The sequence below is a fragment of the Oncorhynchus masou genome, chromosome 32 (genome assembly GCF_036934945.1).
Source record: "Oncorhynchus masou masou isolate Uvic2021 chromosome 32, UVic_Omas_1.1, whole genome shotgun sequence".
NCBI classification, from domain to species: domain Eukaryota; kingdom Metazoa; phylum Chordata; class Actinopteri; order Salmoniformes; family Salmonidae; genus Oncorhynchus; species Oncorhynchus masou.
The window spans coordinates 94,998,240-95,024,248 of record NC_088243.1 but is presented as its reverse complement, the minus strand read 5'-3'; the positions used below and the strand labels follow the sequence as shown (position 1 = coordinate 95,024,248).

General features: G+C 45.8%; 1 protein-coding gene across 2 annotated transcripts in view; it reads right to left on the bottom strand.

Moving 5' to 3' along the window:
• Nucleotides 1-916: 916 nt before the first annotated feature.
• Nucleotides 917-26,009, bottom strand: part of gpr174 (G protein-coupled receptor 174) — an 88,357-nt gene continuing 63,264 nt past the window's right edge. For both annotated transcript variants that reach the window (XM_064955497.1, XM_064955496.1), the window contains exon 3: nt 917-3,959. In XM_064955497.1, coding sequence (XP_064811569.1) covers nt 3,021-3,959 — 939 coding nt within the window. In that variant the 3' untranslated portion in view covers nt 917-3,020. The remainder of the gene's footprint in view (nt 3,960-26,009) is intronic.

Sequence of the window (26,009 nt, the reverse complement as noted above, 5' to 3'; positions counted from 1 at the left end):
AGGAGGCAGAGCCTGATACGCCCAGCCTTGAGATGATGGGGAGGAGGCAGAGCCTGAGACGCCCAGCCCTGAGAGGGTTGAGAGGAGGCAGAGCCTGAGACACTCAGCCCTGAGATGATGGAGAGGAGGCAGAGCCTGAGACACTCAGCCCTGAGAGGGTTGAGAGGAGGCAGAGCCTGATACGCCCAGCCTTGAGATGATGGAGAGGAGGCAGAGCCTGAGACGCCCAGCCCTGAGATGATGGAGAGGAGGCAGAGCCTGAGACACTCAGCCCTGAGAGGGTTGAGAGGAGGCAGAGCCTGAGACGCCCAGCCTTGAGATGATGGGGAGGAGGTAGAGCCTGAGACGCCCAGCCCTGAGAGGAGGGAGAGGAGGCAGAGCCTGAGACGCCCAGCCCTGAGAGGGTAGAGAGGAGGCAGAGCCTGAGACGCCCAGCCCTGAGATGATGGAGAGGAGTCAGAGCCTGAGACGCCCAGCCCTGAGATGATGGAGAGGAGGCAGAGCCTGAGACGCCCAGCCCTGAGAGGGTTGAGAGGAGGCAGAGCCTGAGACGCCCAGCCTTGAGATGATGGGGAGGAGGCAGAGCCTGAGACGCCCAGCCCTGAGAGGGTAGAGAGGAGGCAGAGCCTGAGACGCCCAGCCCTGAGAGGGTTGAGAGGAGGCAGAGCCTGAGACGCCCAGCTTTGAGATGATGGGGAGGAGGCAGAGCCTGAGACGCCCAGCCCTGAGAGGATGGAGAGGAGGCAGAGCCTGAGATGCCCAGCCTTGAGATGATGGGGAGGAGGCAGAGCCTGAGACGCCCAGCCCTGAGAGGGTTGAGAGGAGGCAGAGCCTGAGACACTCAGCCCTGAGAGGATGGAGAGGAGGCAGAGCCTGAGACACTCAGCCCTGAGAGGGTTGAGAGGAGGATCTGATGGTTCACGATAAGGCAGCGGAAAGATCTAAGAGGATGAGAACCGAGAGAGAGTCAGTTTGGAAGTGTGGAGAGCATCCGTGACACAGAGGAGAGCAGTCTGGGTTGAGTGACCCGTCTTGAAGCCTGACTAGTTAGGATCTAGAATATCGTTCCCTAGTTTCTGATGTCAATTGTTGGTTTCTTGAGGAGGGGAGTGACTCTGCCATTTTGAAGTCAGAGGGGATGCAGCCTGTGATCAGGGATGAGTTGATGAGGGAAATGACGAATAGGAGAAGGTCTCCAGAGATGGTCTGGAGAAGGGAGGAGGGTGTGGGGTTGAGCGGGCAGATTGTCGGGCGGACGGAAATCACTAGTCGCAGGATTTCATCTGGCGAAAAAAAAGTCCAGGCGTAGGGTAGTTCTGGGACCAGTGGATTCAATAGTGAATGAGGAGTAGATGTTGTCAACCTTCTGTTCAAAGTGGTTGACAAAGTCGTCTGCAGAGAGGGAGGAGGAAGGAGGGAGGGGGATTAAGGCGAGGAAAATAGTTTCCTAGGGTTAGAGGCAGAATCTTAAATTTAGAGTGATAGAAAGTGGCGTTAGCAGCAGATACAGAGGAACAGAAGGTAGAGAAGAGGGAGTAAAATAATGATTTAGTTTTCCTCCATTTTCACTCAGCTGCCTGCAGCCCTGTTCTGTAAGCTCCTAATGAGTCATTCAGCTGCCTGCAGCCCTGTTCTGTAAGCTCCTAATGAGTCATTCAGCAGCCTGCAGCCCTGTTCTGTAAGCTCCTAATGAGTCATTCAGCTGCCTGCAGCCCTGTTCTGTAAGATCCTAATGAGTCATTCAGCTGCCTGCAGCCCTGTTCTGTAAGCTCCTAATGAGTCATTCAGCTGTCTGCAGCCCTGTTCTGTAAGCTCGTAATGAGTCACTCAGCCACGGAGCAGGAAGGGAAGCCTGAGCCGGTTGGGAGCCGGCCGGTGGAAAGGAGACAGTGAGAGTCATAGGATGCAGAAAAAGAGTCGGGTCGAAGAGGCAGAATATGGAGACAGGAGGGAGAAGGATTTAGCAGAAGGGAGAGAAGATAGGATAGAAGAGGAGAGAGTAGTGGGAGAGAGACAGAAAAGATTACGACAGTGCATGACCATCTAGGTAGGGGCTGAGTGGTTATGGTTGGAGGAAAGGGAGAAAGAAAAGGAGATTGCGGTGAGCCATTGTCACGAAATGAGGTTATCAAGGTGTCAAGCTCATTGAGGAACTCTCTAAGGGAACCTGATGGGCGATAGATTAAAACAATGTTAAGCTTTAGTTGACAAGTGACATTGACAGCATGGAATTCAAATGAGGAGATGGACAGGTGAGGGAGAAAGTAGAAAATCTCCCATTATGAGAAATGAGTAGCACTGTGCCACCACAGTGATGACCAGATGCTCTCGGACTATGAGAGTCAGATAAAGACAGGGCAACTGGAGTAGCAGTGTTCACTGGGGTGATCCATATCTCCACCAGGACCAACAAGTCTAGGGACTGAAAGGCAGTCTAGGCTGAGATGAACGCTCATTTTTTACCACAGACCGGCAGTTCCAAAACCAGTCCAGCAGATGTCCACATTTGGAGTAATAAACTGTCTTTAGTTCACATTTGAAACGCTCTCCTTGTTCCCTTTGTCCTTGTTTCCCCTCTTCACCCATGACTTGCTGTCCACAGCAGAACAGGACAATTTTGTGGTTAGAGGTCAGGGTTCAGTCTTTGTCCTTGTTTCTCTTTCCCCCCATGCCTTGCTGTCCATGGCAGAACAGGACAGTCTTGGGGTTAGAGGTCAGGGTGAACCCTGACCTCTAGATGTTATATATATATATATCTATATTGTTGTTACTCCACCATAGACTGCTGGATATGTACCCTACATGGCTATTCTAGACCATAGACTGCTGGATATGTACCCTACATGGCTATTCTAGACCATAGACTGCTGGATATGTACAGACTCCACCAGTACAGGACAGTCTTGGGGTCAGGGTTAGAGGTCAGGGGTTAGAGGCAAGTCCTTGCTCCCCCCACCACTAGTACAGGAGATTATTGGAGCCAGACTGAAGCGCTCAGGTATCGCTGGCCTGCTGAGGGGTTATAGGTCAGGTTCAGGTGTCAGAGGCAGGTCCTTCTCCCCCCCACCACTAGTACAGGATAGTCTTGGAGCCAGACTGAAGCTTTCAGGTATTTCTGGCCTGCTGAATCTTCTCCTAAACTCATCTGTAGTAAAGTAATACATGAGAGGGTCCAGTCCTGAGTTGAGACTGGCAAGACAGAGGGTGACAGGATGGCATCGCAGCACCATCTCTCTGACCTCACAGCTCCCCAGGGCATCGGCCTTTGCCAGAAAGTCTAGTGGCATGGTGACATGGTATGGGGAGAAGCAGAGCAGGAACACCCCGGCACAGCTCAACACCATCCTCAACGCCCTCTTCTTCTCCCCATGGTCCTTCACCCCTCCCCCCTCCCCCTCCCCCCTGTGGACTCGCAGGCTGCCGGCTGACAGACAGGCGCAGGTCAGAACTAGGATCAGAGGGAGGATGAAGCCAACCAGCTCCGCCCCCACCATCAGAGCCCAGCCGGCCGCAGGGCTGACTTCACGCATGGGGAGCTCCGCAAAACACACCGCCACCAGGGAGGTAGGGCCAGGTGTAGGGGTTGGGGAAGAGTTGGGGGCTGGGGCATATGAGCTAGGACTGGAGGCATAGGGGTTAGGGGTAAGGTCATAGGGGGCAGTGTGAGTGTAGAGGTCAGGGGTCAGGCTGGTGTTTCGGAGCAGAGGGAAAGGCAGACAGCCGAGACAGACCAGCAACCAGCCAGCGGCACATACACACATGTCCCCTCGTCGTCTGTTGGAACGGTACCTCAGCGGGTGCATGATGAGCTCACAGCGCCGCACACTCACACACACCAGGAAGAATATAGAGGCGTACATGTTGACGTATTTCAGGTAGAAACACAACATGCAGAGAGGCTGGCCGAATGGCCAGGTATGGTTCAGGTAGTAGTAGATACGGAGAGGTAGGGAGAGGACCTGGAGGAGACAGAACATACAGGTAGTTAAATATATATATATCCAACAGGTATTACAATGTACAGGTTAGGAGAGGTTAAAACAGGTGAGGTTCAGGTAGATACAGAGAGGAACATACACCCTGACGTCAGTCGCGTCTATATAGGGATTGGATGAAGCTCAGTAAATTCAAATGTCCCTGTTATCATTTCTAAGCCAATATGACACCAATCTCTATTAAAATGTGCTAACCAATTGAAGGTATACAACAAACTTACCAGATTTTTTAACAGGGTTGTTATTTAGTTTTAAAATGATTACCTACGTCTAACAAACTCAAATTCTAGACGTCAGATTAAAACGAGACTATAGCGTCCATAAAGTGACCATTGGACTTTAAAATTTGCAGGGTTTTGACTCAATTTGTTGGTGCAATAGTTTTTATTAAATGTATAATTTATCGCTGTCATGTGAACATTTACGTCCATTGCGAAACAACGAGGTGCTCCATTTTGTTTCGGGATGAAGCCCAGAGTCCTAACAGCGGGTCGGTTGCTCGGCAACAACACAGGTGCTTACTTCAGGCTGCCAGTCAGAAGAAGTGTGAACAAACCTACTGTATATAGCTAGCGAAATGGTGGTGTTCAAGATGACGTTAATCTATAAATGTAAACAAACCTAGGCTACTGTAGATAGCTAGCGAAATGGTGGTGTTCAAGATGACGTTAATCTATAAATGTAAACAAACCTAGGCTACTGTAGATAGCTAGCGAAATGGTGGTGTTCAAGATGACGTTAATCTATAAATGTAAACAAACCTAGGCTACTGTAGATAGCTAGCGAAATGGTGGTGTTCAAGATGACTTTAATCTATAAACGTAAACAAACCTAGGCTGCTGTAGATAGCTAGCGAAATGGTGGTGTTCAAACTGAGGTTAATCTATAAATGCATACAGATATTTTGATTGGCTAGGTAGCTGTGTAACGGTAGTTTGATTGTACAAAGATAAACAGCTAGCCTCTGTAGCTAGCTAGCTAACATCAGTCAGCTAACGAACAGGCAAAGAAAGGTATCTAGGTATATTTGTTAATTGACGGTTTGTTTCACATATAACTTCAGAAACTAGGTAGCTAGAGCCAGCTGAGGCTAGCTAACAATAGTTAGTTTACATCCACATGCCAGTCCTACAGTTTCCCACAAAACATAACTAGCACGTTAGCTAACGTGCATCGGTTCAAAACCATCACGAAACGTTGAAAAAATTGTCATGCTGCTACCTTACTATTCATGCAATGGGATTTCGCAAAACTAGCTAGCTACTCCACAGTCCAGGCTACAGTAGACACATTTCAAGTCAGAGAGAACACAACCCAAACTGCAAAAAAAAAATAAAAAAATGCTCGCTAACGTTAACAGCGCCTCTGGCCTGTTTTTCAATGACTGCAGGGTGCAAATGCTTGCTTGCATCAGAACAACTCAATAGTAATAACCTAAATACATTCCAGTACGCTCTTGTCTTCTTGACATGTGTGCTGATCAACAGTGCCAAACTAACAACTCTGCCATGTGTTGGCTATTTTTCAACTCTGCTGTGCACCCTTGTGTGAAGGTAGCCACAATAATTTCCGGTTCGCTTTGAATATAAAAGTCCCCCATTGAAAGTGATTCAAACTGATACAAATAGTGGAACAATTACATATTTGGACTAGATAATGCTAAACAAGGTTGGGATGTTGTTGTATAAATTCAACAAAAGACAATAAAAATATGTTGAAATTGCACTGTGGATGTAATATACTTTAGATTTGCATTGGGAATATGCTGTACTTAAACGGTACAGCCTAACCTATGGATTGTGCACCCATTAAATGGGGTGTCAGCCTACTCAGTGACACTCACAGAACACACCTTTGTAGAGTTAACACAAATATTAGAATCTTAGCTCCGATTGTGCCCATCTGCTTCCCTTAAATGGGGCTTTGTTGTTTCATCGCCCCCAATGCATTCAAAGGATCACGGTCATGGAAGACTGAAAATCCCTATACATACTATGGTTTGCATGCCCTACCAACGGACCCTATCATGCAGAATTTGTGGTTGGAGTTCATTGGTCCCCAGTGCAGTGGTGGTTTCGAATCGAAACGTAGTCAATAACGCAAGTTGAAAAGCATAAACAGTGGACCGTCCTGTTCTTTACTTATGTAACCTTTATGTAACTAGGCAATTCAGTGAAGACATTTTCTTATTTACAATGACAGCCTACCATTGACAAACCCGGATGACACTGGGCCAATTGTGTGCTGCCCTATGAGACTCCGAATCACAGCCGGATGTGATGCAGCCTGGATTCAAACCAGGTACTGTAGTTACACCTCTTGCACTGAGAAGAAGTGTCTTAGACCACTGCGCCACTCGGGAGCCCAGTAGCTAGACTAGACCATAGACTGCTGGATATGTACCCTACATGGCTATTCTAGACCATAGACTGCTGGATATGTACCCTACATGGCTATTCTAGACCATAGACTGCTGGATATGTACCCTACATGGCTATTCTAGACCATAGACTGCTGGATATGTACCCTACATGGCCAAGTCGTCCTGTCGTATCGTCTCTCTGTAAATATCGTCTCTTTTTCGTTTTAGATATTTTTCTTCGCATATCTTTAAAAACATTTTTGCTCGCTTCCAAGTACTCTCCTGCAACCCGCCTCACCCAATGTAGCTACTTTTCCTAAAGTATTTATATTTACTTCAGAACCGGAACCCCTCAACTGAAGCTAGCCAGCTAACCACCTGCTATGCTAGCGGTCTTCAGCTAACCGGTCATCAGCTAACCCTTAGCTCGGAAAGCTCTCGCCAGTTCGAACAACGCGACGCTAACCAGAGCATAACGGACCTATTTATTTTTTTAACCCCGGATTCCCACCGCAAACGGAACATCTTTCAGCTGGATCTTCACAACTAGCTATCGAGCTAAACCGCAACCCTGGTTGATTACTCCTGGCCAGCGTTTCCACCCACGTAGCTTGAAGCTAGCCCGGCCAGAGCTCCTGTGCTCATAGCATACTCCTGGGCTACAATACCCGGCCCCACGACCGGTCTATCGATGTCACTGCATGAAGAGGAATAAACAGACTCACCCCATCGCGACATCCTCCAAAGGCTAACTCTCTAGCCCTCGCTATCTCCTTGCTTGCTAATTCGGCATGCTAACTGCTAGCTTGTTTAGCCCAGGTCCGCTAACTACTACCTTGTTTACCCCGGCCTGCTAATCTGTTAGCTTGTTAGCACAGGCCTGCTAATCTGTTAGCTTGTTAGCACAGGCCTGCTAACCGTCTGCATCGCCGCGTCCCAAACACGCAGTGGCCCATATGTACTTTCTATCTCTTCCCGATTTTTAAAAAATTTGTTTATACCTTCCGGAAACCTGCCTCACCCAATGTGATACGGAATCGCTATTATTTTTAATTTTTAGAACACACTCAAGAACCTCCAGAAGCTAACCAGCTAACTAGCTACAAGCTATTTAGTCATTGTTAGTTTTTTAACCTGGATAACACTCGCCAGTCCAGCCCCCCTGCCCCATCCACCGCTGCCCCCTGGACTCTGATCACTTGGCTACATAGCTGATGCACGCTGGACTGTCCATTAATCACGGTACTCCATTCTGCTTGTTTGTTTTATCTGTCGGCCCTGTTGCCTAGTCAATGCCATTTTACCTGCTGTTGTTATGCTAGCTGATTAGCTGTTGTCTCACCCACTGTTTTAGCTAGCTTTCCCAGTTCAACACCTGTGATTACTGTATGCCTCCCTGTATGTCTCTCTCAATTGTCAATATGCCTTGTATACTGTTGCTCAGGTTAGTTATCATTGTTTTAGTTCACAATGGAGCCCCTTGTCCCACTCCTCATACCCCTGATACCTCCTTTGTCCCACCTCCCACATATGCGGTGACCTCACCCATTACAACCAGCATGTCCAGAGATAAAACCTCTCTCATCATCACCCAGTGCCTGGGCTTACCTCCGCCGTACTCGCACCCCACCATACCCCTGTCTGCGCATTATGCCCTGAATATATTCTACCATGCCCAGATACCTGCTCCTCTTATTCTCTGTCCCCAACGCTCTAGGCGACCAGTTTTGATAGCCTTTAGCCGCACCCTCATACTACTCCTTCTCTGTTCCGCGGGTGATGTGGAGGTAAACCCAGGCCCTGCATGTCCCCAGGCACCCTCATTTGTTGACTTCTGTGATCGAAAAAGCCTTGGTTTCATGCATGTCAACATCAGAAGCCTTCTCCCTAAGTTTGTTTTACTCACTGCTTTAGCACACTCTGCTAACCCTGATGTCCTTGCCGTGTCTGAATCCTGGCTCAGGATGGCCACCAAAAATTCAGAGATTTCCATACCCAACTATAACATCTTCCGTCAAGATAGAACTGCCAAAGGGGGAGGAGTTGCAGTCTACTGCAGAGATAGCCTGCAAAGTAATGTCATACTTTCCAGGTCCATACCCAAACAGTTCGAACTACAAATTCTGAAAATTACTCTCTCCAGAAATAAGTCGCTCACTGTTGCCGCCTGCTACCGACCCCCCTCAGCTCCCAGCTGTGCCCTGGACACCATTTGTGAATTGATTGCCCCCCATCTAGCTTCAGAGTTTGTTCTGTTAGGTGACCTAAACTGGGATATGCTTAACAGCCCGGCAGTCCTACAATCTAAGCTAGATGCCCTCAATCTCACACAAATCATCAAGGAACCCACCAGGTACAACCCTAACTCTGTAAGCAAGGGCACCCTCATAGACGTCATCCTGACCAACTGGCCCTCCAAATACACCTCCGCTATCTTCAATCAGGATCTCAGCGACCACTGCCTCATTGCCTGTATCCGCTACGGTGCCGCAGTCAAACGACCACCCCTCATCACTGTCAAACGCTCCCTAAAACACTTCTGTGAGCAGGCCTTTCTAATCGACCTGGCCCGGGTACCCTGGAAGGACATTGACCTCATCCCGTCAGTTGAGGATGCCTGGTCATTCTTTAAGAGTAACTTCCTCACCATTTTAGATAAGCATGCTCCGTTCAAAAAATGCAGAACTAGGAACAGATACAGCCCTTGGTTCACTCCAGACCTGACTGCCCTCGACCAGCACAAAAACATCCTGTGGCGGACTGCAATAGCATCGAACAGTCCCCACGATATGCAACTGTTCAGGGAAGTCAGGAACCAATACACACAGTCAGTCAGGAAAGCTAAGGCCAGCTTCTTCAGGCAGAAGTTTGCATCCTGTAGCTCCAACTCCAAAAAGTTCTGGGACACTGTGAAGTCCATGGAGAACAAGAGCACCTCCTCCCAGCTGCCCACTGCACTGAGGCTAGGGAACACGGTCACCACCGACAAATCCATGATTATTGAAAACTTCAACAAGCATTTCTCAACGGCTGGCCATGCCTTCCGCCTGGCTACTCCAACCTCGGCCAACAGCTCCGGCCCCCCCGCAGCTCCTCGCCCAAGCCTCTCCAGGTTCTCCTTTACCCAAATCCAGATAGCAGATGTTCTGAAAGAGCTGCAAAACCTGGACCCGTAAAAATCAGCTGGGCTTGACAATCTGGACCCTCTATTTCTGAAACTATCCGCCGCCATTGTCGCAACCCCTATTACCAGCCTGTTCAACCTCTCTTTCATATCGTCTGAGATCCCCAAGGATTGGAAAGCTGCCGCAGTCATCCCCCTCTTCAAAGGGGGAGACACCCTGGACCCAAACTGTTACAGACCTATATCCATTCTGCCTTGCCTATCTAAGGTCTTCGAAAGCCAAGTCAACAAACAGGTCACTGACCATCTCGAATCCCACCGTACCTTCTCCGCTATGCAATCTGGTTTCCGAGCCGGTCACGGGTGCACCTCAGCTACACTCAAGGTACTAAACGACATCATAACCGCCATCGATAAAAGACAGTACTGTGCAGCTGTCTTCATCGACCTTGCCAAGGCTTTCGACTCTGTCAATCACCATATTCTTATCGGCAGACTCAGTAGCCTCGGTTTTTCGGATGACTGCCTTGCCTGGTTCAACAATTACTTTGCAGACAGAGTTCAGTGTGTCAAATCGGAGGGCATGCTGTCCGGTCCTCTGGCAGTCTCTATGGGGGTGCCACAGGGTTCAATTCTCGGGCCGACTCTTTTCTCTGTATATATCAATGATGTTGCTCTTGCTGCGGGCGATTCCCTGATCCACCTCTACGCAGACGACACCATTCTATATACTTTCGGCCCGTCATTGGACACTGTGCTATCTAACCTCCAAACGAGCTTCAATGCCATACAATACTCCTTCCGTGGCCTCCAACTGCTCTTAAACGCTAGTAAAACCAAATGCATGCTTTTCAACCGATCGCTGCCTACACCCGCATGCCCGACTAGCATCACCACACTGGATGGTTCTGACCTTGAATATGTAGACACCTATAAGTACCTAGGTGTCTGGCTAGACTGCAAACTCTCCTTCCAGAACCATATCAAACATCTCCAATCGAAAATCAAATCAAGAGTCGGCTTTCTATTCCGTAACAAAGCCTCCTTCACTCACGCTGCCAAGCTTACCCTAGTAAAACTGACTATCCTACCGATCCTCGACTTTGGCGATGTCATCTACAAAATTGCTTCCAACACTCTTCTCAGCAAACTGGATGCAGTTTATCACAGTGCCATCCGTTTTGTCACTAAAGCACCTTATACTACCCACCACTGCGACTTGTATGCTCTAGTCGGCTTGCCCTCGCTACATATTCATCGCAAGAACCACTGGCTCCAGGTCATCTACAAGGCCATGCTAGGTAAAGCTCCGCCTTATCTCAGTTCACTGGTCACGATGGCAACACCCATCCATAGCACGCGCTCCAGCAGGTGTATCTCACTGATCATCCCTAAAGCCAACACCTCATTCGGCCGCCTTTCGTTCCAGTACTCTGCTGCCTGTGACTGGAACGAATTGCAAAAATCGCTGAAGTTGGAGACCTTTATCTCCCTCACCAACTTCAAACATCAGCTATCTGAGCAGCTAACCGATCGCTGCAGCTGTACATACACTACATGGCTATTCTAGACTGTAGACTGCTGGGTATGTACCCTATACATTATTTATTTACTTTTCTGCTCTTTTGCACACCAATATCTCCACCTGTACATGATCATCTGATCATTTATCACTCCAGTGTTAATCTGCAATATTGTAATTATTCGCCTACCTCCTCATGCCTTTGTATATAGACTCCCCTTTTTTTGTCTACTGTGTTATTGACTTGTTAATTGTTTACTCCATGTGGAACTCTGTGTTGTCTGTTCACACTGCTATGCTTTATCTTGGTCAGGTCGCAGTTGTAACTGAGAACTTGTTCTCAACTAGCCTACCTGGTTAAATAAAGGTGAAATAAAAAAATAAAAATAAAGGTAGATTACAGATTCTGGATATGTACCCTACATGGCCACGCTTGACTATAGACTGCTGGATATGTACCCTACATGGCTATTCTAGACCATAGACTGCTGGTTATGTACTCTACATGGTCAAGCTAGACCATAGACTGCTGGATATGTACCCTACATGGCTATTCTAGACCATAGACTGCTGGATATGTACCCTACATGGCTATTCTAGACCATAGACTGCTGGATATGTACCCTACATGGCTATTCTTGACCGTAGACTGCTGGGTATGAACCCTACATGACTATTCTAGACTATAAGACTGCTGGATATGTACCATACATGGCCAGCTAGACCATAGACTGATGGATATGTATCCTACATGACTATTCTAGACTGTAGACTTCTGGGTATGTACCCTACATGGACTGCTGGATATGTACCCTACATGGCTATTCTAGACCATAGACTGCTGGATATGTACCCTACATGGTCAAGCTAGACCATAGACTGCTGGATATGTACCCTACATGGCTGTTCTAGACCATAGACTGCTGGATTATGTACCCTACATGGCTATTCTAGACAATAGACTGCTGGATATGTACTCTACATGGCCAAGCTAGACCATAGACTGCTGGATATGTACACTACATGGCTATTCTAGACTATAGACTGCCGGGTATGTACCCTACATGGCTATTCTAGACCGTAGACTGCTGGACATGTACCCTACATGGCCTAGCTGGACCATAGACTGCTGGATATGTACCCTACATGGCCAAGCTAGACAATAGACTGCTGGATATGCACCCTTCATGGCTATTCTAGACCATAGACTGCTGGATATGTACCCTACATGGCCAAGATAGACAATAGACTGCTGGATATGTACCCTACATGGCTATTCTAGACCATAGACTGCTGGATATGTACCCTACATGGTCAAGCTAGACCATAGACTGCTGGATATGTACCCTACATGGCTGTTCTAGACCATAGACTGCTGGATATGTACTCTACATGGCCAAGCTAGACAATAGACTGCTGGATATGTACCCAACATGGCTATTCTAGACCATAGACTGCTGGATATGTACCCTACATGGCTATTCTAGACTATAGACTGCTGGATATGTATCCTACATGACTATTCTAGACTGTAGACTGCTGGGTATGTACCCTACATGGACTGCTGGATATGTACCCTACATGGCTATTCTAGACCATAGACTGCTGGATATGTACCCTACATGGTCAAGCTAGACCATAGACTGCTGGATATGTACCCTACATGGCTGTTCTAGACCATAGACTGCTGGATTATGTACTCTACATGGCCAAGCTAGACCATTGACTGCTGGATATGTACACTACATGGCTATTCTAGACTATAGACTGCTGGGTATGTACCCTACATGGCTATTCTAGACCATAGACTGCTGGATATGTACCCTACATGGCCAAGCTAGACAATAGACTGCTGGATATGCACCCTTCATGGCTATTCTAGACCATAGACTGCTGGATATGTACCCTACATGGCCAAGATAGACAATAGACTGCTGGATATGTACCCTACATGGCTATTCTAGACCATAGACTGCTGGATATGTACCCTACATGGCTGTTCTAGACCATAGACTGCTGGATTATGTACCCTACATGGCTATTCTAGACAATAGACTGCTGGATATGTACTCTACATGGCCAAGCTAGACCATAGACTGCTGGATATGTACCCTACATGGCTATTCTAGACCATAGACTGCTGGGTAGGTACCTTACATGGCTATTCTAGATCATAGACTGCCGGGAATGTATCCTACATGGCTATTCTAGACCATAGACTGCTGGATATGTACCCTACATGGCTATTCTAGACCATAGACTGCTGGATATGTACCCTACATGGCTATTCTAGACTATAGACTGCTGGATATGTACCCTATTTGGCTATTCTAGACCATAGACTGCTGGATATGTACCCTACATGGCCAAGCTAGACCATAGACTGCCGGATATGTATCCAACATGGCTTTTCTGGACTATAGACTGCTGGGTATTTACCCTACATTGCTATTCTAGACTATAGACTGCTGGATATGTACTCTACATGGCCAAGCTAGACCATAGACTGCCGGATATGTATCCAACATGACTATTGTAGACCATAGACTGCTGGATATGTACCCTACATGGCTATTCTAGACTATAGACTGCTGGATATGTACTCTACATGGCCATTCTAGACTATAGACTGCTGGACATGTACCCTACATGGCCTAGCTAGACCATAGACTGCTGGATATGTACCCTACATGACCAAGCTAGACAATAGACTGCTGGATATGCACCCTTCATGGCTATTCTAGACCATAGACTGCTGGATATGTACCCTACATGGCCAAGATAGACCATAGACTGCTGGATATGTACCCTACATGGCTATTCTATACCATAGACTGCTGGATATGTACCCTACATGGCTATTCTAGACTATAGACTGCTGGATATGTACCCTATTTGGCTATTCTAGACCATAGACTGCTGGATATGTACTCTACATGGCCATTCTAGACTATAGACTGCTGGATATGTACCCTACATGGCCTAGCTAGACCATAGACTGCTGGATATGTACCGTACATGGCTATTCTAGACTATAGACTGCTGGATATGTATCCAACATGGCTATTCTGGACCATAGACTGCTGGATATGTACCCTACATGGCTATTCTAGACTATAGACTGCTGGATATGTACTCTACATGGCCATTCTAGACTATAGACTGCTGGATATGTACCCTACATGGCCTAGCTAGAACATAGACTGCTGGATATGTACCCTACATGGCTATTCTAGACTATAGACTGCTGGATATGTACCCTACATGGCTATTCTAGACTATAGACTGCTGGATATGTACTCTACATGGCCATTCTAGACTATAGACTGCTGTATATGTACTCTACATTGCCAAGCTAGACCATAGACTGCTGGATATGTACTCTACATGGCCACTCTAGACTTTAGACTGCCGGATATGTACCCTACATGGCTATTCTAGACTATAGACTGCTGGATATGTACTCTACATGGCCATTCTAGACTATAGACTGCTGGATATGTACCCTACATGGCTATTCTAGATAATAGACTGCCGGGAATGTATCCAACATGGCTATTCTGGACTATAGACTGCTGGGTATTTACCCTACATTGCTATTCTAGACTATAGACTGCTGGATATCTACTCTACATGGCCAAGCTAAACCATAGACTGCTGGATATGTATCCAACATGGCTATTCTGGACTATAGACTGCTGGGTATGTACCCTACATGGCTATTCTAGACTATAGACTGCTGGATATCTACTCTACATGGCCAAGCTAAACCATAGACTGCTGGATATGTATCCAACATGGCTATTCTGGACCATAGACTGCTGGATATGTACCCTACATGGCTATTCTAGACTATAGACTGCTGGATATGTACTCTACATGGCCATTCTAGACTATAGACTGCTGGATATGTACCCTACATGGCCTAGCTAGAACATAGACTGCTGGATATGTACCCTACATGGCTATTCTAGACTATAGACTGCTGGATATGTACTCTACATGGCCATTCTAGACTATAGACTGCTGTATATGTACTCTACATGGCCTAGCTAGACAATAGACTGCTGGATATGTACCCTACATGGCCAAGCTAGACCATAGACTGCCGGATATTTATCCAACATGGCTATTGTAGACCATAGACTGCTGGATATGTACCCTACATGGCTATTCTAGACTATAGACTGCTGGATATGTACTCTACATGGCCATTCTAGACTATAGACTGCTGTATATGTACTCTACATTGCCAAGCTAGACCATAGACTTCTGGATATGTACTCTACATGGCCACTCTAGACTTTAGACTGCTGGATATGTACCCTACATGGCTATTCTAGACTATAGACTGCTGGATATGTACTCTACATGGCCATTCTAGACTATAGACTGCTGGATATGTACCCTACATGGCCTAGCTAGACCATAGACTGCTGGATATGTACCCTACATGGCTTTTCTAGACTATAGACTGCATGATATGTACCCTACATGGCCAAGATAGACAATAGACTGCTGGATATGTACCCTACATGGCTATTCTAGACCATAGACTGCTTGTTATGTACCCTACATGGCTATTCTAGACCATAGACTGCTGGATATGTACTCTAAATGGCCAAGCTAGACCATAGACTGCTGGATATGTACCCTACATGGCTATTCTATACCATAGACTGCTGGTTATGTACCCTACATGGCTATTCTAGACCATAGACTGCTGGATATGTACTCTACATGGCCAAGCTAGACCATAGACTGCTGGATATGTACCCAACATGGCTATTCTAGACCATAGACTGCTGGATATGTACCCTACATGGCTATTCTAGACTATAGACTGCTGGATATGTACCCTACATGGCTATTCTGGACTATAGACTGCTGGGTATTTACCCTACATTGCTATTCTAGACTATAGACTGCTGGATATCTACTCTACATGGCCAAGCTAAACCATAGACTGCTGGATATGTATCCAACATGGCTATTCTGGACCATAGACTGCTGGATATGTACCTTACATGGCTATTCTAGACTATAGACTGCTGGATATGTACTCTACATGGCCATTCTAGACTATAGACTGCTGTATATGTACTCTACATGGCCTAGCTAGACAATAGACTGCTGGATATGTACCCTACATGGCCAAGCTAGACCATAGACTGCCGGATATTTATCCAACATGGCTATTGTAGACCATAGACTGCTGGATATGTACCCTACATGGCTATTCTAGACTATAGACTGCTGGATATGTACTCTACATGGCCATTCTAGACTATAGACTGCTGTATATGTACTCTACATTGCCAAGCTAGACCATAGACTGCTGGATATGTACTCTACATGGCCACTCTAGACTTTAGACTGCTGGATATGTACCCTACATGGCTATTCTAGACTATAGACTGCTGGATATGTACTCTACATGGCCATTCTAGACTATAGACTGCTGTATATGTACTCTACATGGCCTAGCTAGACCATAGACTGCTGGATATGTACCCTACATGGCCAAGCTAGACCATAGACTGCCGGATATTTATCCAACATGGCTATTGTAGACCATAGACTGCTGGATATGTACCCTACATGGCTATTCTAGACTATAGACTGCTGGATATGTACCCTACATGGCCAAGATAGACAATAGACTGCTGGATATGTACCCTACATTGCTATTCTAGACCATAGACTGCTGGATATGTACCCTACATGGCTGTTCTAGACCATAGACTGCTGGATATGTACTCTACATGGCCAAGCTAGACCATAGACTGCTGGATATGTACCCAACATGGCTATTCTGCCCTATAGACTGCTGGGTATGTACCCTACATGGCTATTCTAGACCATAGACTGCTGGATATGTACCCTACATGGCTATTCTAGACAATAGACTGCTGGATAAGTACCCTACATGGTCAAGCTAGACCATAGACTGCTGGATATGTACCCTACATGGCTATTCTATACCATAGACTGCTGGATATGTACTCTACATGGCCAAGCTAGACCATAGACTGCTGGATATGTACCCTACATGGCTATTCTAGACAATAGACTGCTGGATAAGTACCCTACATGGCCTAGCTAGACCATAGACTGCTGGATATGTACCCTACATGGCTGTTCTAGACCATAGACTGCTGGATATGTACTCTACATGGCCAAGCTAGACCATAGACTGCTGGATATGTACCCAACATGGCTATTCTGGACTATAGACTGCTGGGTATGTACCCTACATGGCTATTCTAGACCATAGACTGCTGGATATGTACCCTACATGGCTATTCTAGACAATAGACTGCTGGATAAGTACCCTACATGGTCAAGCTAGACCATAGACTGCTGTATATGTACCCTACATGGCTATTCTATACCATAGACTGCTGGATATCTACTCTACATGGCCAAGCTAAACCATAGACTGCTGGATATGTATCCAACATGGCTATTCTGGACCATAGACTGCTGGATATGTACCCTACATGGCTATTCTAGACTATAGACTGCTGGATATGTACTCTACATGGCCATTCTAGACTATAGACTGCTGGATATGTACCCTACATGGCCTAGCTAGAACATAGACTGCTGGATATGTACCCTACATGGCTATTCTAGACTATAGACTGCTGGATATGTACCCTACATGGCTATTCTAGACTATAGACTGCTGGATATGTACTCTACATGGCCATTCTAGACTATAGACTGCTGTATATGTACTCTACATTGCCAAGCTAGACCATAGACTGCTGGATATGTACTCTACATGGCCACTCTAGACTTTAGACTGCCGGATATGTACCCTACATGGCTATTCTAGACTATAGACTGCTGGATATGTACTCTACATGGCCATTCTAGACTATAGACTGCTGGATATGTACCCTACATGGCTATTCTAGATAATAGACTGCCGGGAATGTATCCAACATGGCTATTCTGGACTATAGACTGCTGGGTATTTACCCTACATTGCTATTCTAGACTATAGACTGCTGGATATCTACTCTACATGGCCAAGCTAAACCATAGACTGCTGGATATGTATCCAACATGGCTATTCTGGACTATAGACTGCTGGGTATGTACCCTACATGGCTATTCTAGACTATAGACTGCTGGATATCTACTCTACATGGCCAAGCTAAACCATAGACTGCTGGATATGTATCCAACATGGCTATTCTGGACCATAGACTGCTGGATATGTACCCTACATGGCTATTCTAGACTATAGACTGCTGGATATGTACTCTACATGGCCATTCTAGACTATAGACTGCTGGATATGTACCCTACATGGCCTAGCTAGAACATAGACTGCTGGATATGTACCCTACATGGCTATTCTAGACTATAGACTGCTGGATATGTACTCTACATGGCCATTCTAGACTATAGACTGCTGTATATGTACTCTACATGGCCTAGCTAGACAATAGACTGCTGGATATGTACCCTACATGGCCAAGCTAGACCATAGACTGCCGGATATTTATCCAACATGGCTATTGTAGACCATAGACTGCTGGATATGTACCCTACATGGCCAAGATAGACAATAGACTGCTGGATATGTACCCTACATGGCTATTCTAGACCATAGACTGCTTGTTATGTACCCTACATGGCTATTCTAGACCATAGACTGCTGGATATGTACTCTACATGGCCAAGCTAGACCATAGACTGCTGGATATGTACCCTACATGGCTATTCTAGACTATAGACTGCTGGATATGTACCCTACATGGCTATTCTAGACTATAGACTGCTGGATATGTACCCAACATGGCTATTCTAGACCATAGACTGCTGGATATGTACCCTACATGGCTATTCTAGACCATAGACTGCTGGATATGTACCCTACATGGTCAAGCTAGACCATAGACTGCTGGATATGTATCCTACATGGCTATTCTAGACCATAGACTGCTGGATATGTACTCTACATGGCCAAGCTAGACCATAGACTGCTGGATATGTACCCTACATGGCTATTCTAGACCATAGACTGCTGGATATGTACCCTACATGGCTATTCTAGACAATAGACTGCTGGATAAGTACCCTACATGGTCAAGCTAGACCATAGACTGCTGGATATGTACCCTACATGGCTATTCTATACCATAGACTGCTGGTTATGTACCCTACATGGCTATTCTAGACCATAGACTGCTGGATATGTACTCTACATGGCCAAGCTAGACCATAGACTGCTGGATATGTACCCAACATGGCTATTCTAGACCATAGACTGCTGGATATGTACCCTACATGGCTATTCTAGACTATAGACTGCTGGATATGTACCCTACATGGCTATTCTGGACTATAGACTGCTGGGTATTTACCCTACATTGCTATTCTAGACTATAGACTGCTGGATATCTACTCTACATGGCCAAGCTAAACCATAGACTGCTGGATATGTATCCAACATGGCTATTCTGGACTATAGACTGCTGGGTATGTACCCTACATGGCTATTCTAGACTATAGACTGCTGGATATCTACTCTACATGGCCAAGCTAAACCATAGACTGCTGGATATGTATCCAACATGGCTATTCTGGACCATAGACTGCTGGATATGTACCTTACATGGCTATTCTAGACTATAGACTGCTGGATATGTACTCTACATGGCCATTCTAGACTATAGACTGCTGTATATGTACTCTACATGGCCTAGCTAGACAATAGACTGCTGGATATGTACCCTACATGGCCAAGCTAGACCATAGACTGCCGGATATTTATCCAACATGGCTATTGTAGACCATAGACTGCTGGATATGTACCCTACATGGCTATTCTAGACTATAGACTGCTGGATATGTACTCTACATGGCCATTCTAGACTATAGACTGCTGTATATGTACTCTACATTGCCAAGCTAGACCATAGACTGCTGGATATGTACTCTACATGGCCACTCTAGACTTTAGACTGCCGGATATGTACCCTACATGGCTATTCTAGACTATAGACTGCTGGATATGTACTCTACATGGCCATTCTAGACTATAGACTGCTGTATATGTACTCTACATGGCCTAGCTAGACCATAGACTGCTGGATATGTACCCTACATGGCCAAGCTAGACCATAGACTGCCGGATATTTATCCAACATGGCTATTGTAGACCATAGACTGCTGGATATGTACCCTACATGGCTATTCTAGACTATAGACTGCTGGATATGTACCCTACATGGCCAAGATAGACAATAGACTGCTGGATATGTACCCTACATGGCTATTCTAGACCATAGACTGCTGGATATGTACCCTACATGGCTGTTCTAGACCATAGACTGCTGGATATGTACTCTACATGGCCAAGCTAGACCATAGACTGCTGGATATGTACCCAACATGGCTATTCTGGACTATAGACTGCTGGGTAAGTACCCTACATGGCTATTCTAGACCATAGACTGCTGGATATGTACCCTACATGGCTATTCTAGACAATAGACTGCTGGATAAGTACCCTACATGGTCAAGCTAGACCATAGACTGCTGGATATGTACCCTACATGGCTATTCTATACCATAGACTGCTGGATATGTACTCTACATGGCCAAGCTAGACCATAGACTGCTGGATATGTACCCAACATGGCTATTCTAGACCATAGACTGCTGGATATGTACCCTACATGGCTATTCTAGAATATAGACTGCTGGATATGTACCCTACATGGCTATTCTAGATCATAGACTGCTGGATATGTACCCTACATGGCCAAGATAGAAAATAGACTGCTGGATATGTATCCAACATGGCTATTCTGGACTATAGACTGCTGGGTATGTACCCTACATGGCTATTCTAGACCATAGACTGCTGGATATGTACCCTACATGGCTATTCTAGACAATAGACTGCTGGATAAGTACCCTACATGGTCAAGCTAGACCATAGACTGCTGGATATGTATCCTACATGGCTATTCTAGACCATAGACTGCTGGATATGTACTCTACATGGCCAAGCTAGACCATAGACTGCTGGATATGTACCCTACATGGCTATTCTAGACCATAGACTGCTGGATATGTACCCTACATGGCTATTCTAGACAATAGACTGCTGGATAAGTACCCTACATGGTCAAGCTAGACCATAGACTGCTGGATATGTACCCTACATGGCTATTCTATACCATAGACTGCTGGTTATGTACCCTACATGGCTATTCTAGACCATAGACTGCTGGATATGTACTCTACATGGCCAAGCTAGACCATAGACTGCTGGATATGTACCCAACATGGCTATTCTAGACCATAGACTGCTGGATATGTACCCTACATGGCTATTCTAGACTATAGACTGCTGGATATGTACCCTACATGGCTATTCTAGACTATAGACTGCTGGATATGTACCCTACATGGCTATTCTGGACTATAGACTGCTGGGTATTTACCCTACATTGCTATTCTAGACTATAGACTGCTGGATATCTACTCTACATGGCCAAGCTAAACCATAGACTGCTGGATATGTATCCAACATGGCTATTCTGGACTATAGACTGCTGGGTATGTACCCTACATGGCTATTCTAGACTATAGACTGCTGGATATCTACTCTACATGGCCAAGCTAAACCATAGACTGCTGGATATGTATCCAACATGGCTATTCTGGACCATAGACTGCTGGATATGTACCCTACATGGCTATTCTAGACTATAGACTGCTGGATATGTACTCTACATGGCCATTCTAGACTATAGACTGCTGTATATGTACTCTACATGGCCTAGCTAGACAATAGACTGCTGGATATGTACCCTACATGGCCAAGCTAGACCATAGACTGCCGGATATTTATCCAACATGGCTATTGTAGACCATAGACTGCTTGATATGTACCCTACATGGCTATTCTAGACTATAGACTGCTGGATATGTACTCTACATGGCTATTCTAGACTATAGACTGCTGTATATGTACTCTACATTGCCAAGCTAGACCATAGACTGATGGATATGTACCCTACATGGCTATTCTAGACCATAGACTGCTGGATATGTACCCTACATGGCTATTCTAGACTATAGACTGCTGGATATGTACTCTACATGGCTATTCTAGACCATAGACTGCTGGATATGTACCCTACATGGCTATTCTAGACCATAGACTGCTGGATATGTACTCTACATGGCTATTCTAGACCATAGACTGCTGGATATGTACTCTACATGGCTATTCTAGACCATAGACTGCTGGATATGTACTCTACATGGCTATTCTAGACTATAGACTGCTGGATATGTACTCTACATGGCCAAGCTAGACCATAGACTGCCGGATATGTATCCAACATGGCTATTCTAGACTATAGACTGCTGGATATGTACTCTACATGGCTTTTCTAGACTATAGACTGCTGAGTATGTACCCTACATGGCTATTCTACACCGTAGACTGCTGGACATGTACCCTACATGGCCTAGCTAGACCATAGACTGCTGGATATGTACCCTACATGGCCAAGCTAGACAATAGACTGCTGGATATGCACCTTTCATGGCTATTCTAGACCATAGACTGCTGGATATGTACCCTACATGGCCAAGATAGACAATAGACTGCTGGATATGTACCCTACATGGCTATTCTAGACCATAGACTGCTGGATATGTACCCTACATGGCCAAGCTAGACAATAGACTGCTGGATATGCACCTTTCATGGCTATTCTAGACCATAGACTGCTGGATATGTACCCTACATGGCCAAGATAGACAATAGACTGCTGGATATGTACCCTACATGGCTATTCTAGACCATAGACTGCTGGATATGTACCCTACATGGTCAAGCTAGACCATAGACTGCTGGATATGTACCCTACATGGCTGTTCTAGACCATAGACTGCTGGATATGTACCCTACATGGCTATTCTAGACCATAGACTGCTGGATATGTACCCTACATGGCCAAGCTAGACCATAGGCTGCTGGATATGTACCCTACATGGCTATTCTAGACCATAGACTGCTGGATATGTACCCTACATGGCTATTCTAGACCATAGACTGCTGGATATGTACCCTACATGGTCAAGCTAGACCATAGACTGCTGGATATGTACCCTACATGGCTGTTCTAGACCATAGACTGCTGGATATGTACCCTACATGGCTATTCTAGACCATAGACTGCTGGATATGTACCCTACATGGCCAAGCTAGACCATAGGCTGCTGGATATGTACCCTACATGGCTATTCTAGACCATAGACTGCTGGATATGTACCCTACATGGCTATTCTAGACCGTAGACTGCTGGATATGTACCCTACATGGCTATTCTAGACCATCGACTGCTGGGAATGTATCCTACATGGCTATTCTAGACCATAGACTGCTGGATATGTACCCTACGTTGCTATTCTAGACCGTAGACTGCTGGATATGTACCCTACATGGCCTAGCTAGACCATAGACTGCTGGATATGTACCCTACATGGCCAAGCTAGACAATAGACTGCTGGATAAGTACCCTACATGGTCAAGCTAGACCATAGACTGCTGGATATGTACCCTACATGGCTATTCTAGACCATAGACTGCTGGATATGTACCCTACATGGCTATTCTAGACCGTAGACTGCTGGATATGTACCCTACATGTCCTAGCTAGACCATAGACTGCTGGATATGTACCCTACATGGCCAAGCTAGACCATAGACTGCTGGATATGTACCCTACATGGCTGTTCTAGACCATAGACTGCTGGATATGTACCCTACATGGCTATTCTAGACCATAGACTGCTGGATATGTACCCTACATGGCCAAGCTAGACCATAGGCTGCTGGGTATGTACCTTACATGGCTATTCTAGATCATAGACTGCCGGGAATGTATCCTACATGGCCTAGCTAGACCATAGACTGCTGGATTTGTACCCTACATGGCCAAGCTAGACAATAGACTGCCGGATATGTATCCAACATGGCTATTCTAGACTATAGACTGCTGGGTATGTACCTTACATGGCTATTCTAGATCATAGACTGCCGGGAATGTATCCTACATGGCTATTCTAGACCATAGACTGCTGGATATGTACCCTACGTGGCTATTCTAGACCGTAGACTGCTGGATATGTACCCTACATGGCTATTCTAGACCATCGACTGCTGGGAATGTATCCTACATGGCTATTCTAGACCATAGACTGCTGGATATGTACCCTACGTTGCTATTCTAGACCGTAGACTGCTGGATATGTACCCTACATGGCCTAGCTAGACCATAGACTGCTGGATATGTACCCTACATGGCCAAGCTAGACAATAGACTGCTGGATAAGTACCCTACATGGTCAAGCTAGACCATAGACTGCTGGATATGTACCCTACATGGCTATTCTAGACCATAGACTGCTGGATATGTACCCTACATGGCTATTCTAGACCATAGACTGCTGGATATGTACCCTACATGGCTATTCTAGACCATAGACTGCTGGATATGTACCCTACATGGCCAAGATAGACAATAGACTGCTGGGTATGTACCTTACATGGCTATTCTAGATCATAGACTGCCGGGAATGTATCCTACATGGCTATTCTAGACCATAGACTGCTGGATATGTACCCTACGTGGCTATTCTAGACCGTAGACTGCTGGATATGTACCCTACATGTCCTAGCTAGACCATAGACTGCTGGATATGTACCCTACATGGCCAAGCTAGACCATAGACTGCCGGATATGTATCCAACATGGCTATTGTAGACCATAGACTGTTGGATATGTACCCTACATGGCTATTCTAGACTATAGACTGCTGGATATGTACTCTACATGGCCATTCTAGACTATAGACTGCTGGATATGTACCCTACATGGCCTAGCTAGACCATAGACTGCTGGATATGTACCCTACATGGCTATTCTAGACTATAGACTGCTGGATGTGTACCCTACATGGCTATTCTAGACCATAGACTGCTGGATATGTACCCTACATGGCTATTCTAGACCATAGACTGCTGGATATGTACCCTACATGGCTATTCTAGACCATAGACTGCTGGATATGTACTCTACATGGCTATTCTAGACTATAGACTGCTGGATATGTACTCTACATGGCCATTCTAGACTATAGACTGCTGTATATGTACTCTACATGGCCTAGCTAGACCATAGACTGCTGGATATGTACCCTACATGGCCAAGCTAGACCATAGACTGCCGGATATGTATCCAACATGGCTATTCTAGACTATAGACTGCTGGATATGTACCCTACATGGCTATTCTAGACTATAGACTGCTGGATATGTACTCTACATGGCCACTCTAGACCATAGACTGCTGGATATGTACTCTACATGGCCATTCTAGACTATAGACTGCTGGATATGTACCCTACATGGCCTAGCTAGACCATAGACTGCTGGATATGTACCCTACATGGACAAGCTAGACCGTAGACTGCCGGATATGTATCCAACATGGCTATTCTAGACCATAGACTGCTGGATATGTACCCTACATGGCTATTCTAGACCATAGACTGCTGGATATGTACTCTACATGGCTATTCTAGACCATAGACTGCTGGATATGTACCCTACATGGCTATTCTAGACCATAGACTGCTGGATATGTACTCTACATGGCTATTCTAGACCATAGACTGCTGGATATGTACCCTACATGGCTATTCTTGACTTTAGACTGCTGGATATGTACCCTACATGGGCACTCTAGACTCTAGACTGCTGGATATGTACCCTACATGGCCACTCTAGACTATAGACTGATAGATATGTACCCTACATGGCCATTCTAGACTATAGACTGCTGTATATGTACTCTACATGGCCTAGCTAGACCATAGACTGCTGGATATGTACCCTACATGGCCAAGCTAGACCATAGACTGCCGGATATGTATCCAACATGGCTATTCTAGACT